This window comes from Cyphomyrmex costatus, unplaced genomic scaffold (assembly GCF_001594065.2).
Source record: "Cyphomyrmex costatus isolate MS0001 unplaced genomic scaffold, Ccosl1.0 scaffold141, whole genome shotgun sequence".
NCBI classification, from domain to species: domain Eukaryota; kingdom Metazoa; phylum Arthropoda; class Insecta; order Hymenoptera; family Formicidae; genus Cyphomyrmex; species Cyphomyrmex costatus.
The window spans coordinates 1,681,755-1,700,246 of NW_017275402.1; the positions used below are offsets into that span (position 1 = coordinate 1,681,755).

Sequence of the window (18,492 nt, forward strand, 5' to 3'; positions counted from 1 at the left end):
CCCCCCCCCCCCCTCCCCGGTATCCGCGACTCTAACCCCCTCGAAACCGTCGCCACCCCCTTTTTCGCTCCTCGGCCTATCCGCGTAACCACCCACTCGAACAACCCCCAGTGCGCGGGTGGTTGAAATTAACTGCACCCAGAGCGCGCAGCAGCATCGGCGCGTCTGTGCATCCCCGACTCTCTCTCGGCTCGTCACTGACACTTGAGGCCGCGTGCATACGAGCCAGGATGGGTTTGATATGCCGTGTATAGAGAGGGGTAAGGGATGAGTGTGATGTTCACCGGCGATCAGGGAGGCTCGGTCGTTAGTTATTGTTATTTATTGTGAGAGCTGTTGTTGCGAGCTGGTTGCGGCAATGGACGCAGTCGATGCAATCAATTTGTTTTAACGTTATCCCGGATATATCAGCTGTATCGTATTTTAGAGTTATGTGAGTTTAGCCGCGTCATTGGCATCAAAGTGGCGTTTGTGGTTTCGCGCTATACATATATAGGAATGAAAATGACGGGGAAACGGATTGATGATGAAAATTGAACTTTAAAAAATATTTAAAGAATAACTAAGACGATATAACGCAGCTTTTGTGTGTTATTTTTAAATTAATAGATTTTTTTTTCCTTTTCAAGTCTAGCTAATCCTTGCAACGAATCATAAACGTTGTTGCGCCAACTAGTACTTCCTCCGACATCGCTATCAGTTTATAGCAGTTGAAACAATTGCTTTTGTATCAATGAGTCATTTATTAATAACCACGTAGGCGAAGAAGAGGAGTACTAAGGATAAAGACGAAGCCATTTCGAAACACAATTGGCAATTAAGCTGCGCGCACATGAGCGATGTGGTACAAGGAGTCTCAGCGCGGATGGCATAGATCGGATTTGTCACGATTCCTAATGTTGATCGACGCGCTAATAATTTAATAGCCATACATCCGCCATGATCGTACGAGAGAGGATTATTACCGCGGATCCCCCTGCGGTATACCAAAAGCACTAAGGAGCTAACGGACTTAGTCCTTAGTATCGTGTTTCCTTCTTCCTACCCTTGATTCTTGTTCCCCGATCGCCTTTGCGAATATTATTATTAATACATAATCTTTGTTAAATTATACAACAACGAAATTTACAACTTTCAATTATATATTTATATTAGATTTTATTTAAATATGTGCCGTATTTGTGTAAAACGGATTGAAATTGCACTTATTTCTATAATTTTAATTTTATAATTTTAGTATAATATTAGATATTTATTTGTAACCAATACTGAATTTATATTATTTATTTGAAAGGCACTTAAAACGCAAAAACAATTCAAAATTGAAAACAGTGCAGACAAATTCACTGATTTAATATTATTTATTATTTTATAGAAATATAATAATAATCATTTTTTTTTCGAAGGATATTTGCTAAACATTACGGATGTGTAAGCGTTTTACATTTCGAACTTGTTGGATTAGTATTGTCTACGTAAAATGTTTCTGAGAATAACAAAGAAATCTGGAAAATTTTCATATGTTGTGTGTGCAATTATATTTTTATATTAATAGTTGTAATTATCTGTAAAGAAATTTATTAAAAGTATTAACACATTCTTGAAATTTTTTCATCTTTTATAGATGCTGTAAAAGTTAATTCGGAAATAATTGAACTACATATATATACATATATAATATAGATTTGTACTATATATATGTATATATTCAGAGATTTTTTATTTATATAAATCGGTGCACGTTGGTTGTAATCGACATCTTTTTGCGATCGATCGTTTTATCTATCTTTCCACTGAGGGATTCCCGTGTTTCGCCGGGATGGGGCGTAAAATCATGGCTGACGTGGGCGTAAACTGGTAAACACAAACGTGACTCAGTGCGAAATTGGAGACTAGTAACGGCCGCTTGTAAATCGGTATATCCGTATACTGCGAACGAGGGCGTATTGATATTTATGTTTTTATTTTGTACTTCACACGACGACAAAATATCTCAAACGTTTTGGGAATTCGCCAAAAATAGATTTTTTTTAGCTCCGTTTTCCATTAGATAGCTTCATCAAAAAGTTTGTATTGCTATGTCCACCAGTGACATACACACAGAAAAATGTAAACATATTAATTACATCGTTTTCAGATTTTAAGTATTTCAAAAATTCATATAGCTGTAAATCTACCATAAGTTTATCATTCGTATTACTTTGAAAATATATTCTAAATCCTAAAGTAAGTTTAATATACCAAGATTATTACATTAAAACAAATTTAATTTGCTCGTTATATAAAATGTTCAAAATTTTGTAGATGAATATAAAATTTTATCGAAAGACGATAAAATTTTACATTTATTTAAAGAGAACCAATTCTTGTTGTAAGTACATTTGATATAATAAGTTTTTTCCTAAATTTATAATAAATACTTTTTAAGACTTTTATTTGTTACTTTAAAAGACAAAAAGAAAAGACTGAGCAATTACTTTTTTTTTAGCAGTATAGTAATGTTTTTCTGTATGTACAAGTACAGCAATTTAATTCAATCAAAAAATGACAATAAAACAATATTTTACATATCTTAATAATAATTAAACAATGTTTAAAAATCTTTTTCCGTACTTACTTATACATAGTTTTATATTAAAAATAGATACTACATCTTGTTAACAAATATTACATAACGCGCAAAGTTATAAATAGAATTCTGTTCCAGTTATAAATTATAGATTGTCTAAAGTGGGCGCTTCAGATTTTTTTTACCAATATTTCTTTATTTATTTCATATTAACTGTATATTTCATATTTTAAGTTTGCAAAAAATCCGCTATCTGAAAAGAGAATTTGTTTCCTCTGGGTAACACACATAAAAAGTCAATCAATGTATTTTGACAAAATATCAGAGATATAGTAATTTCTGTCCGTACTCCAATCATATCTCTCCAATATTTTTTTGCCGTTATGTCGCTGAAACGAATGCCGTGCTGCAGAAGCAACGGTCTGATTGATATCCTCAGGTAATCCTTGCGCGAGCTTTGAAGATGCGGAAGAAAATCCATGCTGTCCTCGATATGAAATATGAGATGTGGCGCTCTTCTTCGATTCCACCCACCTCCCGTCTCACGCGAGGATTTCAGTTAGAGAGCAGAGACGCCCCAAGAGGCTTGGAACGTGGTCGATGAAGACGAGAAGAAATCAATGCCTCAGCCAGCGTCCAGTTCACCTTCTACATACCAGCATTCTCCTCCTTTTCCCTCTTTCCCTTGCCGTCGTTCTTTCCCTGTTTCTCTTTTTCCCATTTCAATTTTCATCTTTTTTATTTGTTTCTTATTACTTCTGTTTAAACCTTCTTCTCTATTTTTTCTAAATATAAACATTAAATGTTAAAATCAATATTGAAACCACAGCAATATATGGAGATCTATTTTTACTGTAACTTAATTTCTAATATTAAGAATATACTTTAAAAAAAAATATATATATATATATATATGAGAGTCTGCTTAAGAAATTTAATGAATTATTTAAATACTGGATATCTAATGTATTTAAAATCAACATAAATATATTATGTTTCTTACGATTTTATAATTTTATTGTCAGTTACTATTCTAATTAAATGTTGAAGATTGAAGAAAAATACACTAAAGCGTTTATTAAAACATATCTAACGTTCTCTTCACAATTTGTAATTAAAATGCAAATATCTGTGTGCAAATATTAATGACTAATTGAATCAATAAATTTTAATAACTTTAAAATGTTCAAAATGTTTAAATATATAAATTCAGATTTTGCTGAATTAAAATACTTTCCAGTCAGTGAAGTGATAATAATGACGTCTTTCAGCGTTCAAATCGATAGAAATGTTTAATTTTTCGCTTTCTCATGCGGATTTGATAAGGGAACATTCGAACTTGCGGCACTCGCAAAGGACGCACGAGTGATGGGACGAGAGAATTAGTGGAGACGAAGTACTCTCGCGCACAAGATTTCCGGGAGTTTAATATAGTTTTAGGGGCGTCGGTCGACAGCCCTGAGGGGTGTAATGGCGTCTTAAACCTCAGGGGTTCTCAGCTTCGAATCTTCTCGCCTCTTAGAGCCAACCGGTTTCGTCCATTTCCTCCACTGTTAAAAATTCGCGAGCGTCGAATCTCAACTGCCGCCGTCGGTTAAATCTTTGATCTCGCCACTCCTCGAAACCGCAGAGCGGTATACATGCGCAGGCTGCGGCACAGAATGCATCCCGTGTGCATTTAGATCGAAACCCCGGTACTTTCCGCATAAGAGATAAGGAAGGATAAGGCGCGCTCCGATGGTGCTTGATTTTTACGAGCACGTAAATTCTGAGAGACGCTCGGCTTTTTTTCTCCCCGCCAACTTATCTTTTCTTTAAAAATTCCTTTATTCTCAATGAAGTATAGATCAATTTTTTATGTATATAGTATATATAATTATATAAGTTACTATTTCCGACTGTTAAATAAATCACATATTAGGGGTTGTCGAAGCTAAATTGTCGCAATTTACAAAAACTTCTAAACGAACATTGAAAAATTACATTAAAAGGAATTGGTAATGTAATGTATATACATGCAAAATAGTATATATATGTATATATACATATATATAATCGTATATAATTAAATCTAAATATTATTAGATCGTTCATTTTTTGCGCTTTTTTCGATGAAGTTTAGTCTGTTAAATTTTAATTGATTCATCAATCATTATGAGAACTTTCTTCTTTCCTCTGAAATGTAAATTTAATTAATAATTACGAACTTTAATTTTATGATTTAAAATAAGCGCACTATTACTTTGTCTTTTCCTGATTACGAATAAATTCGAGAAATTTTGTTAGAAGATTTGTAATAATATTTATAAATTTACTAAACGTGAAAAATATCTTATGTCACTTGAAGAATTGAACCGTTTTGATATTTCTCCCACGAATGGTATATAAGACCACGTACGTTCTGCATGCACCATATTCTATATTCTTTATTTCTTTCGAAAATTCTTTCGCTCGTAGTTGGAATTTTCTGTTCATACTCGAAGTATTATTGATCATCGATCACCGTTCTGGTCACGTTCTTGAAGCTGCATTGTCTTGCCTTTGCACGAAAGTATTGGTATTCATAAGTAACGTAAACAAGTGACTTATACAAGGTCTAATAAAATTTTTACTGAGAATATATCGACCCTCTTAATTAGTCAATAATTAATAATGATATCTAAAGAGTTGAAAGAGGTTTAATCTTGCAATGTGAATGACGCATTATCCTGATAACTCATTGTTTCCAACAAATTTATTAACGCGGTTATTTTGACACAGACAATTCCACCGAAGAAATAAACTCAACGGATCTCCAAGAGAGTTCCGACGGCTCTTGATTTTTATGAGCGCGTAAATTTCCGGCGGCTCCTTTTCTTTCTGCCTTGTCTTTCTCTTCTTTACTTCGTTTCCAAGAAACGAGAATCCCAGTAGACCTGGCGTTCCATTTCTACGCATTATTCTACCCTTCTACTTCTTTCTCCCCCGTCCCCTTAATTCTTCGTTTTCTCAAGAAAATGATATTTTAAAGTGTCATCTTCTCTCTCTCTCCCGCACACAAACGCTAAACTTAATATCCTCTTGGCCGCGGTTCGCGCTAGCTACATCAACAATATAAGAATATAAAATAGTGACATCTCTAGATAGCAAAATGCGTAGAATGTACCACTGAATAAAATATAATTCATCGTAGAATTAATATAAATTATATAATATAGGTGTGCGAATAGTTTAAATTCGAATTGAATCAAATCGGATCGAATAATAGATTTGATTCGAATCTGAGAAATTTGAAATTGAATAAGTTCGAAATTTCATCGGTAGTTTAATTTCGCGAATCAATCGTTTATTTTATTTGTTTGATTTATGTACGATCCACGTAATTTACAAATGATTTATTTTCTCGTTTATGTTTAAAATATTTTTAACGTTATTAAAAATACTTCATTACTTTAAAATTAGCTTTTAATGTCAATTTGCAGAGAAAATTTGATTCAATTTCATTTGACCTTACAAATGTTTGATTCGTCCATCTTTATTATATAATACTTACATATATAAAAGATTTAAAAAATATATATAAAGTAAATATAAGTAATAATATTAATATTATAGATATAAACATATTATATATATAAACTATATAATTAATATTATAGATATAATATTAATATTATCTATAAATATAAACATGTCAAAATCTGTGAAATAGATGACAAAATTTTTAATATTTAACTTTGGAATTGATATCCTTTTACAGAGTAATGTGAAAAAATTATTTTTGCTTAAAAATCTGTCTAAAAATTATTTTTATCAATTTTGAATATTTAAGATAAAATTTAATTTTTTTATTTAATCTATATTCGGCTCAGAAAACGGATCGTTAAGGTTCATTTACCGGTCAGTCAAACAAGAAGTGTTTGCGCTAAAGGATTTTGGATTTTCGAGTGTCCGTTTGTCTGGCAGAAGCAATATTCCGTAACCATGGCAAAGTCGTTGCGATATAGACGCGAAACGGGCAACCTCGGTGCGAGCGCTCGGACGGTTCTTGATTTTACGAGCTCATAAATTTCAAACGGCTGCCCTGCACTTCCACCCCCGTCCTGGCTTCCATCGGCGCTTAACTCCGCGAAAATTCTATCCGTTTCGTCTCACCCCTCGGGTTCACGTAGAACTCTGAGGAATTTCATCGAGCGGCGTACTCGTCGGATTCCTACGGTACACCCTCCACAAAAGCGCGTCCTTAACTCTGAATCCGCGCGTGAATCTTGATCTAAAGGGTAGCGCAACTATGCGACTGATGTTCGCATAAAACCTTGTGCGCCATACATAAACGTTGATAAAGTGGAAGAACAGTGCATTTGATAATATGAGTCGAAAGAAAATAGAAAATCTAATTGCTTAACAATATTATCCAATAAATATGTATTTATAATTATTGTATTTCTTCGGATAATATTCTTTCATATTGGATTCTAAAATTAGAGTTTAATAGTATAGCTTATTTTGAAAAAGATATGAATATAAAATAAGAAGGAAGTCTTACAACAGAGAGTATCGGTCGGAGTGGAGAAACGTTACACTAAACTCAAAGCGATAATTCATCCTTATATGCGAAGTACAAATGTCAGAAATATCAAGTATCAAATTGTAAGTTATCGCATCGAGTAAGATAACTAATACGCGCATCCTAAGTTAAACTTCTCAGATCGATGTTTGTGGTATTTCACATTGACTCGAATTTCGTGAAAGATACCGTATTTTCGTGGATATGGGTTATCCACGTCCGGTCCTGAGAAAGAAGTAGCCGATATTTTTCCCCGGATAGGAAATCAAGATCGTGGCTGGGTATAATCGGGAGGGCGATCGACGGCCTGGTCGTATCGGCGGGGGCGAGATTGAAGGCCCGGCTAACGAGTTGTTTATGGATCCACCCTCCGCCCGTAGCCGTGCCGATGCCGAGAGGGCGAGCGGTGTACGTACGTGTGTACCGGTTGCTCGGTCAGACGTATGGACGTACGGGGGAGTCCATTAACGGGCCCTCCGTTGCCCGCCAGCGCAGCGGTGGAGTTCGCATCGTCGTCGTGCCACCACCACCCCTCAGCAGGCAGAGCCGCTTTCTCTCTCACCCTCAGTTAGCGGCAGCCGGGTTATCCCGCCGGTAGTCATGGTAACACGTGGGTTGGAGCCGCCCCCGGCCGCCAATCAGAGCTCGCGGCCAGGATGAGAGAAACGAGCGGCGACCCTTCGAGCCGGGGTTCTCTCCTCGCCCCTTAGACAACGAACCCCTACAGCGGAGCACATAGACACCCCTTTCCACTATTCGCTTTTCTCTCGGTTCGTCTCTCTCTCTGCCTTTTCTCGCCGCCGGGGTGGCTGAGATTCTCGCTTGGGAGGAAATCTTAACCGGGCGTGCCCCGCATCGCTGATGCCACCTACACCCGTCTTGTGAGGTGGCTAGCCTTCCATGCCCTCCGTCTTCCTTCTTCTCCTATGCCCCCTTCCCCCCCCCTCCCGTCGACTTAAGGAGAGTCTTGACCGAACGGGATAGAGCTGGCAGCACTTCAGTACTTTAGGATTAACGTGCATGCTCGCCGGAATGCGACAGGCGGAAGAGGGAAGCTGGATTGCGCTCTATTCGAGTTATCCGATTCCACTTTTAAGTTCATTGTACTTGACAATAGGTAGTCACCTTTTGTAAATAATTCGGATAGAATAACACATTTTATCCGTATTCATATATAAAGAAGACTTTATTAGCAAGAAAATAGCAGATATATATTTTATCGTGTTTGTGATTGAAAGAATAAAATACTGTGAGAAATTTTTATAAATGAAACCTTCCCCGACATATTCCTCCTGATTTTATGTATATTTGTAATTATCGCACGTTATAGATCAACTTTCGTTGATAGTTAAAAATTTTATAATTAAATAATGTTTTATTTTTCAGTTAAGCTTCATTCATTATTGATCGATCAAAATTAAACTTAATCAGTCAGAAGTCTAGTCTATATATAAACAATTTCTATGTCCTTTCTGTTACAGGCGAAAAACCTCATAAATGTCAAGTATGCGGCAAAGCATTCTCGCAGAGCAGCAACTTGATTACGCATTCGAGAAAACACACCGGTTACAAGCCATTCGCTTGCGAGCTCTGTGGCCGAGCTTTTCAGCGTAAAGTCGATCTGAGGAGGCATCGCGAGACCCAGCATGCAGACTTAAATGCTCGACCGCCGATTGGTTCGATTCCCGGACAGAACTCCCTACCCAGTGGAAATCCTCCGATGATGCAGTGAGACCGTGACGCGGTTGATAATCCAGCGCCAGATTGATATGGAACGATGATTGGAGATTGTCGTAATTAATGACTGTTTTCCACGAATCAGGCAATCCGACCGGATTGAGGATGCAACTGTGAGAAATGAAATTATAAATGACAATCTCCACGATCGTTGATGATGGCGGAGAAGAGCGCGATAAATTAATCTCATGGATAGAATCGCGAGTGAGGCGATTGCGGATTGCATCGTAATGGATTGCTGGCTGAAAGATATTAACTTTTTGCAATTTGCATTATTTTCTATCTTTAACATATTTCTAAACATGAAAAAATAGAAAATATCAATTTTATCGACATATTTGTAAATTAAATTTATAACAGATACAAACCATTGCATTATATATTATTAAGGAAAATAATTAATTTAAAATATTTACAAATATTGCGATATTTAAAAAATATATATATATATATATATAAAGGCAAAATGTTAATATCGATCAATCGCTGGTTACATCGAGAGAGGATACACAATTTCTTGTAAATTCAGATCGCATAACAGATGCGAAATTAACCGGAACAGTGCAATTCGAGGGTGAACTCTCGGGATGAGATAAAATTTGCCGGAAAGGGGTACCGTAGTTTTTTTATTGTGAGATCTTTATTGATCTTTTGACGTTAGTGCGAGGAGACTATAAGTTGGTATTTATTCGACCATTTGTTTCGCGTGCGTCGATTAATCTAATGTGAATATCTTACGACTTCAAGGACTCTTGCGAAATATACTCAGGATAAATGGAGAGAAAGTGCATTCGTGATTCGTTGCGACTAGACATTCCATGAAAAAGCGTTGCATCCGTTTCGTTCCTAAGTGAAGTGTGTCGGGGTTTGGTTTCTTCAGCGATTTTTATTCGGGCGAAGAACCTTTTGCGGTGAGAAATAATAATTGATGAATATAACAATACACACGTAAGCATGAAAGTGAATGGACTGATGATTGTTTTTGTTACGAATGATGATTAACACTTTCTACTTTAATCGTCTAGCTACCTGCAAATCGATTACCTGTTACTGTAACTTCTCTTATATTGCGTAGATATTTCCACGATACGCAGTGCGACCGTCAAACTAATCGGACATTTTATAAGATTATAACTTTAAAATGTTGTCATACATTTATGTTCATTGTATTTTAAAAAAACAAGATACTTTTAAATTACGAGTCTATCTAAACGCGTCATTTTTAATACATTTGAAATTAATGAAAAATATGTAATTTAAAAACTACATTTTTCTTATGGTTTAAAAGCAGTGTATAACACGGAAAAATGTATTTGCAAAAATTTGCATATGAATATTATTAAACACCAAAATCCGCTTTGATTAAAAATAGAATCATTTCTTCTGTTACATTCTTTTTGTTTTATGTAAATTTTTTAAGTGTAAATATTAGCATCCGATTAGTATGATTGTTGAATGGCGTATAACGTGTTAAAGTACGGCGGAAACGTACTATATTTTGCATATCTCCCGCACTTATCATTGAAAAAAAAAACAGCATCAAGACCACCAGCCCTTAAAGTTGCAACTGTGACCAAAAATTGTAAATAGCACGTAGATTGTATCACGGCTAGTCTAAGCGTATAAATATATACATATGAATAAATCGAAATTATAAATATTATAAATAGAGAGGGCACATAATGTGTGCGGCAGAGTCGACTAATAGCGGCTCGCATGCCGTAGCCTCATCAAGAAGTTATTATATTCTTCCCTTTTTCTCGCTATCAAAATTTTTATTGTTGTACCATTAATATCATTATGTAATTATTGTAATTAGAGACTCGCTATTAATATTATTGTCATTATTATTATTAACAATAAACGCTGTTACCATTTGTAAACTCTTCTTCTGTTTAGCAATCTCTTTTCCCCTTCTTTAACCCTTCAATATATTTGTATTAAAAAAGATTCTCCTTTTATTATCAATTTTATCGCAATATGTAGACTCAATACAAAAGTAAGTATAAAAACATTATGACTCTATTGCCTTTATACCAATGTACAATTTTAAATACATAGGTTATTTTATATTTTTTTGATGTTTAATTGTGAGAGTCGTTAACTTGATATTATTTCAATATTTAAAGTTTTTTAAACTATTATTAAGTATAAAAAATAATCAGTAATATTAAATTAGAAACAAGCGCAAGTTAGAAATACTTTACTTAATTGATAAAAAATAACTTTTTTGATATACGTAATATATTAATATTATAAATATTAAAGAGTCGCAATTTTATTTAAGTAAAGAAAGTTATCAAAAAAAACAATCATATTGCTAAATTAATATGCTTACATCTTAATATTTGTATGGCCTTTTACTTTCTTAATCGATAGCTCGATTAATCAAGGTCGCTGAATCTGGCACTGCCGGATCACGATCGTCCCAGCTTCACTCACTGTAATTCAGGGTTAAACGGCCGTGCCAATTAAGCAGACTACCCTGAAGAACCCCTTAACAGCCCAATATGTTTTCTGACGGAGAGAGTTTCCCTGAACTTGCCCTCTCTCCCTCCTGTTCGCGCGATCATTATTTCGTGCAGGGGTGTACGAGTGCGATGTTAGGGCGGACGTGAGATTTTCCGTAAGCTCGTTTACAGCTACCATCGTCTGCACCAATCGTACAGGACGTCCTCGCGAAGATAAAGGATAAGGGCCGGCAGAAGAGAGAAGAAAGACGGGGAGCGTCGAAAAATTTATCTACGAGAGAGATAGACAAGGAGAAAGATAAATAGAGAGCGAGACAGAAACGGTGGAGGGACATTACAGCACAGACTGCACGACACCATGACACAGCCACGGGAGCAGATTGGACAGTTATTGCATTCTGGGTAAGATTAATTGATATGGGGACCAGTGGGTGGCCGAAGGGTGAGCGGCTACGTCGACGCTTAAACCTTGTCTCAGGCTGTACGAGTTGGGGATGAGAGAGCGGTGATTAACCGATTGCACCGTGAACCGAGTGGAACCGAAAACCATCCCTCCCGCGTACTTCCTAATAGCCATTGAGTAATAGAGAGCCGTCCATTATTAAATAGCATCGAGTCGCGAAGATAAAGACGTACATGAGACATCATCATGTGAATCAAGCACTTGTAAAGCAGCAGCTTTAACACTAAGCTTTAATGTTAGTTTAAGTCAAATGATAAATTTTTCAACACTTATTTATATTGTACATTCAATAGTTTACATCACATCTTATATTTAAAAATTATTTCTGAATCTCGAAACCTTATCCTACCGACGCGACGCAAAGATAGTAAAAAGTCAATAAGTTAGATCGCAGTGACAAAATTGTCCGTAACGATCTGCGCGTGGTGTTGAAAATTGTCCGAACAATTTTGCGAAGTATCGTGCGACCGTAATACCTCGTGTTATTGGAACCGCCTCGTCGCGAGTACCAATCGCGAATATTCCCGGTTATCGCAATTTCTGCGACCCCACTTTAACGCGCAGTGACTGTATGCGGTTCCCGTATCGCTTGCGCTCCTCCTCATCGTATCCTCGTGGAGAACAGCCGTCCAGAACTGTATCATCTCGCGTATGCAGGCTGCCGACTATAGAACATTCAAATACGTTTTAGGGGACAACTCCATATACTCGTCGTATGCGGATACACCTTATGACTATTAAGGTATTCACGACCCCTCCGAGGACGCCCCAGTTTGAAATATGGCGACTCGGGTCACCGCCAGCGTATACCGCCAGTCAGAGATGCCGCTATCTCGCATCGTCGTTTTCCCCCTTCTGTCGTTTTCAATCCCCTCTCTCACCATCGTGCGACTCTGTTTTTCCTTTTTCGTATTCCTTTCCTCGTGTCCTTGTACACGTACACCTTCGGTAGAGTGTCGCGAGGTGGAGAGGGCCGCATCTCCCATATACCTCGGTTTTCCATATTATTTACAACCCCCGTCCTGCACGTTGCCCCCGCAATAACTCGGCCCGGATCCGCGAGCGTGTCGCCAAATTGGTAGAAACCGTACGAGGACGTCGTAACCTGTCCCGGCCTGTGACAACTCTGAGTGATGTAGTAGCACGAGGATCCGACGTACGGATGTGTCCGTTAGAAGACGGAGGGAAATATGATTGCACGACAATTCTTTAAGGTTGATCTTGATAGTTTCACTAAGCGAAGACGCACATTGTAATCAGCCATCGATTAAAAATACCGCGAAAAGTAGTATATTGTTACTCACAGTTAGTAAAAATAGCATTACACGTAATTATATAAATAATATACAAGACAATGAAATTGAAATTAATTAGACAGTAAATAAATTTTATCAATGTATAAACAATTATTTATAATTATTTCTTGCAATTTTTTAAAATTTTATCTAATAATTAAGAGAAATTTAGAATTTTAATTGTAATTTGACTCTTATTTGCCTTGTTTAACGTATTAATTATTATTATATAAAAGAGTCCTTGAAATCTTCAATTTATTTAATAATTAAACCAAAATTTAAGATTCATATTAAATGACTTTATTTTGATTACACATCACATTTATTTAATTAAATCTATTTTCCATACTTTTCAATTAACGCTCATTACTTTGTTGACTTGTACTACTATAACTAATTTAATTACACAATTTTTTTAAACTTCTTTAAAAAATAACAAATGCAATAAGTTTTTATATATTTTTCTCGTCATTATCCCACATAATAGACAGATATAATAAGCATTCATAATAATAATACATTTTCTTAACGCAAATATCTTTTTAAAAATACTATTTCTACATTTTTTACTATTCACAAAATATTACACGCAAATTTTTGGGATATTTTTTCTCGTTCTTTATTCTTCTGCGCATCAGTTTCCAGGCTAACGCGTGAGCGGATAGCGAAATCTCATTTCGCGCAAATGCGTTCTGGATGCTGCGTGGATTTGCATGTCAGTTGCATTTGCACGGGTCAACCGGATTAAAAAACGTCGATGTCCAATTATCGTCGGACACAGCGCGGCTAATGGAATTTTTGAGAGGGAGATTAGGGAACTCGTGTTCACGGTTCATGTAATTTTCGTGAGTTGCGTGCCGCGAGCTAATTCGTTCCACGCGCGGATCGTGACGGAGATATGTTCCTTCCGTTGACGGAAACGTACAGGAACAAGCGCAATTTCGCTTACGATCACTTACAGTTAGAGCCACACAGGTCAGATAGTAACTAATTCGCGCGTGCACGCTCCCTCGTCAATTCGTTTGACGTAGTATCCGGCCGAATCGCTTGTGGCTTTGCAGGAATTATCAGACATTTTCAAATACCTTTGAAAGTTGACTGTATGCTCTGTACTAAATGACAATCCCTTTTTTTTTTTTTTTTACTTTTTTATTGTTTTTTATTTTTGCAAACAGTCTGACATTTTCAATCGATCAGGTGACAGACTGTCACGGATGCAGCCATTTATCAGTAGGCTTCTCTAATAACGAGGTGACTCTCTCTTTCTTTTATGTACCACGCGACTTTAAACAAATAGCTCGACATGGAAAATAGAAAGAGGAAAACAAATGATCGCTTGCGCCTGCGAGGAAGAAAAGGGCACGTCGCGCGTTCCAGCGATCAATCAAGCGTCTCTGGCCGGACTTAATACAGTCAGAGATCGATTGAATTCTGACTTGCATAGATCCGTATAACGTTTTTTTATGAATTTTCTTATAGAATTTTATAGAGACTTCTTCTCTAATATTGTAATATTAAAAAAAAAGTATGAGAAAAAAAAATGTATTACATTCCATTAAAATTATCTGTTCTTTATTATTAAAATAAAATATTTGCGATTTAGAATTGTGTATGTAATTATAATTAGATTTTTTTTTTTATTAAGATTAAAGTCGTTGTAATGTTCTTCATAATCTTATTTTTCACAGATTTCGAATTCTTATTACTTTAACATTACATTGTTAAAATTTAATATATGTCTTTCAACATATTATTAAGATCCATATGATGCTATAAGCATAAAAAATTGTTAGATTGATTGTCAATTTAACTATGTAATATATTACCGCGGTAGTTGTTTAGAGTTGCGTTGTAAGTCTGAAAAAAATATTCGGCACGCGATTAAAGAGACTACATACTCGGTATATAAATTTCACACATAATTATTATAAGCATTCTTGACCTATCTTTGATCGATATTAAGGCATCCTTCTTCCTATTTATTGTTTAATAATTAAAGTCGATTTAGATGGAAATTAAGAGAGTTTAAGAAAGATGTTTTTGTCCGGGAAAAGTTTTAATCGAAAAATTTGCGAACAAGAAAAACGAACAGAAATGAAGTGCATTTAGCGTGACATTGCCATTTCCAATCGACTATAAAGTCTTCTAGTATGTCTTCGAAAATCAACAAGAGCTCACGAATAGGCTTGACGATCCGCACGAAGGTGATGACGACGATCCCATGGGTGTCCGATTCATTACCCATCCTGAATAAATGATCATTCACGGTCGTGGGTGGCTATCCACGGGAATGCTGGCCAGAGAATACTTCGGAAAAGTGATTATTCGTCGATGCTATGTCGTCCTCGGCAAAATCGACCCCCAAGGACATGCATCGTGCTACGCTGAAGCAACCGTGGCATCGTGTATCTCTTTCGGTTGCATCATTGATGAGAAGGATCAACGAATTCTCCCCACCTTTCCTCGGTACCTTAGCTCTCGATTCTTCGTACGATGTTTTACGCGACGACAGTGTTACACTAATATGAATATTATAAAGAAGTTAGATAATCATTCAATACATAAATTGATAAAAATAATGTATTTTTATAAAATTGTTAATTAAAATTTAATTTATACATATTCATATAGCTGTATTTAATTTTTCAAGAAAGTTGCTCACTTAAGTACTTTTACTTTTAACTTTAAAACATAAAAAATACATTTTTCTCAAAAAAATTAAAATATTTTCTAAATAATACATAGTAACCTATACGCTCATTTTTATTTAATAATAAGTTACAGTTATTAATTATTATATAATATGATTGTATATGTATATATATATATATATATATACTATATATTATACACAATATGACAATTTTTTTTATTTTATATTATTTTTATTTTAATTTCGGCCGATTTTATATTTTGCTCTTATTTAATTTATAACACTATAGTTATAGTTACACTTAAAGATCTTATTCAATATAGATTCCTGATAAGTTTAACCATGTAAACAGCTATTTGGAATTTCTCATCCTTGAATCGTAATTTTTCCTAACTGTTCACATTTATCGCTCCCACGCGTAACATCTCATCGACGGTGCAAATGGAAATATAATCATCCCTACTACTTCGTGGTACTGTGCATAATTTCGTGTTCGACCTCGTCGATGTCGCGGACCGTATCGCCGCCTGGTCCACGTAGCAGCCGTAACTCAGTTTCCAAACGGATCGTCTCCTAGGAATACTTTATGCGTACTACACGTCATTCTAACCGCCTAGTTCGAAAAGATGGAGGTCGTCGTGGATAGGGTGGTAGGGACCACGGAAGACACGGATCCTTAAGTATTCTACGCGTCGTGCGGGACTAGTGCATCGGTTTTAAGATGGCGGCAAGGGAGGAGGGTTCGCGAGATAGGACTGCGCCGATACCCTTTCGCCGGGAGAGGAAACGGCGGTAGGAGGTCCTTGGGTAATCATATAAGGATAGCTAGAGTCGCGCGAGGAAGATCGGGTATCAACTTTTGATCCTCCGATATCTCCGGCAGCCTGGCGGGCCCCTTCCAACCAAGGAGGAGTGTGTCTGTATTCAAACGGCTCTAACTCGATATAAGCGATGCTCCCAGAGGCATCCTTCCGCTGAGGAAAATGGGGAGGATGAGTCGGAGGACACCAGACCCTCCCTACCTTGTCGCTCACGCCCACCCCCTCGGATCTTCGGAAATAAGAGTATCCCGTATAGCCGGTGCCTCCAATCGAATTTACATCCCGACTGCTTTACTCCCATTCCCGAAGACGCGGGGGTGGATCCTCAACTTCGCCAAAGTGCTATCTGCTATGATCCCACATAGATGCAGGCATATAGCGACCACGAAAATGACACTGTGGTCCACTATGGCATTTTCAGGCATATGTGATAAAATATCGAATGGAGACGAATGCCTTTTGATTAATAATTTCTCAGAGAATAAATAATACATTAGTATAAAAATAAAATAATAAATTTACTAGCTTTGAAGAATCTATTTTATGCACAACAAAACAAATATATTATGAATGACCATTAGTTAAAAACATAATTATTTATGTTGAAATTAAAAAAACAAGTAAAATTTATTTGTAAATATACTTTGTAATTATTGCAATAAATAAAATAAATTAATAAATTGATTTTTAATGATTTATTAAGTCTTATTTAAACAGCAGTTATTAAATTTTTAGATATGTAATAATATAATCCTAATATTATTAGTATTAACAATATTAATATTGATTTTCATTTAAAAATAATGTTTATAATTTGCCTTTTTCTTTTTTCATAGATTTATTAATAACTAATAGAAATGTTTGCAAAATAGTCTTAACTTTATTAAAATTTTATGTTTATAACTTATTAATTGTAAATTAATTTTTGTTCGTTTATTTATTTTTATTTATTGTAATATACATATAATAGCGAAGATATCTACCTTATCACAGATGATAAGAGAACAGACTGCATTAACAGCAGACCGATAAAATAATTTCTATATGTATCTTCAACTATAAATAGTAATTATCATCAACTAATAAAATGGAAACATGCGTTACAATTATTTTTGTTATCATTTACAAAAAGATTTACATAAATTGTCACATTATAAAACATAAAATTAAAAATTGATATAGATATCTCTGATTTTCTTTGAATTGATTCATCTCCGAATGATTTGTGAGTTTTGTATTAGAATGTGCAAGTTATCTTTTATATTTAAATATAAAAATTTTACAAAATAATTTTTTTTTTTAATGTAAAGATTATGTATTACAGATAAATATAAATTTCTGGAGCAATTAAATTATTTAAATATTTAAAACAAAGTTTTTAAATACACACAGTTAAAACAGAAACGAAATATAGCATCTTAACATACTTAATTTTGTTAAGAAAATTATGCTCTTCATATTTTTACTTTATAAGACTGGATTTGACTACCAAGATTTTTTCCAATTTTCTCATTTCCTAAACTTCAAATTTTGATTATTATTTATAATGACTGTTAATAAGATCTACCTTCTTGCAAAATATTTATGTTTTATTGTTAATTATAACATAAAGATTGCAGATATGTACATTTCAATTTCCACCTATGCCATAATGTATAATTTTTATTATGTATCCTTAGAAAAATTTGTCTATACAAAGCTATACGAACTCATCATAAAATTATTTTTTAATTTTTGTACAAATCATTCTAAAAACTGAATATAGAAAAATACCTACACAATAAATTATAGACAATTTAAAATTTTCTCTGTTCACAATTCATATAGAAAAGCCTTCTCATGACAAATTTTTTGACAATTAAATTAATACAAAAGTTTTTTTTCGAGAATAAAGCAGTGTTAAATTATAGAAATTAAATATGCAATAATATTTATAA

General features: G+C 35.0%; 1 protein-coding gene across 1 annotated transcript in view; it reads left to right on the plus strand.

Annotated features, from left to right (window-relative positions):
* The window catches only part of LOC108783092 (zinc finger protein 358), a 28,484-nt gene extending 19,397 nt beyond the window's left edge, over nucleotides 1–9,087 (plus strand). Inside the window, exon 5 of the mRNA XM_018551554.1 lies at nucleotides 8,597–9,087. Coding sequence (XP_018407056.1) covers nucleotides 8,597–8,847 — 251 coding nt within the window. The 3' untranslated portion in view covers nucleotides 8,848–9,087. The remainder of the gene's footprint in view (nucleotides 1–8,596) is intronic.
* Nucleotides 9,088–18,492: the final 9,405 nt, after the last annotated feature.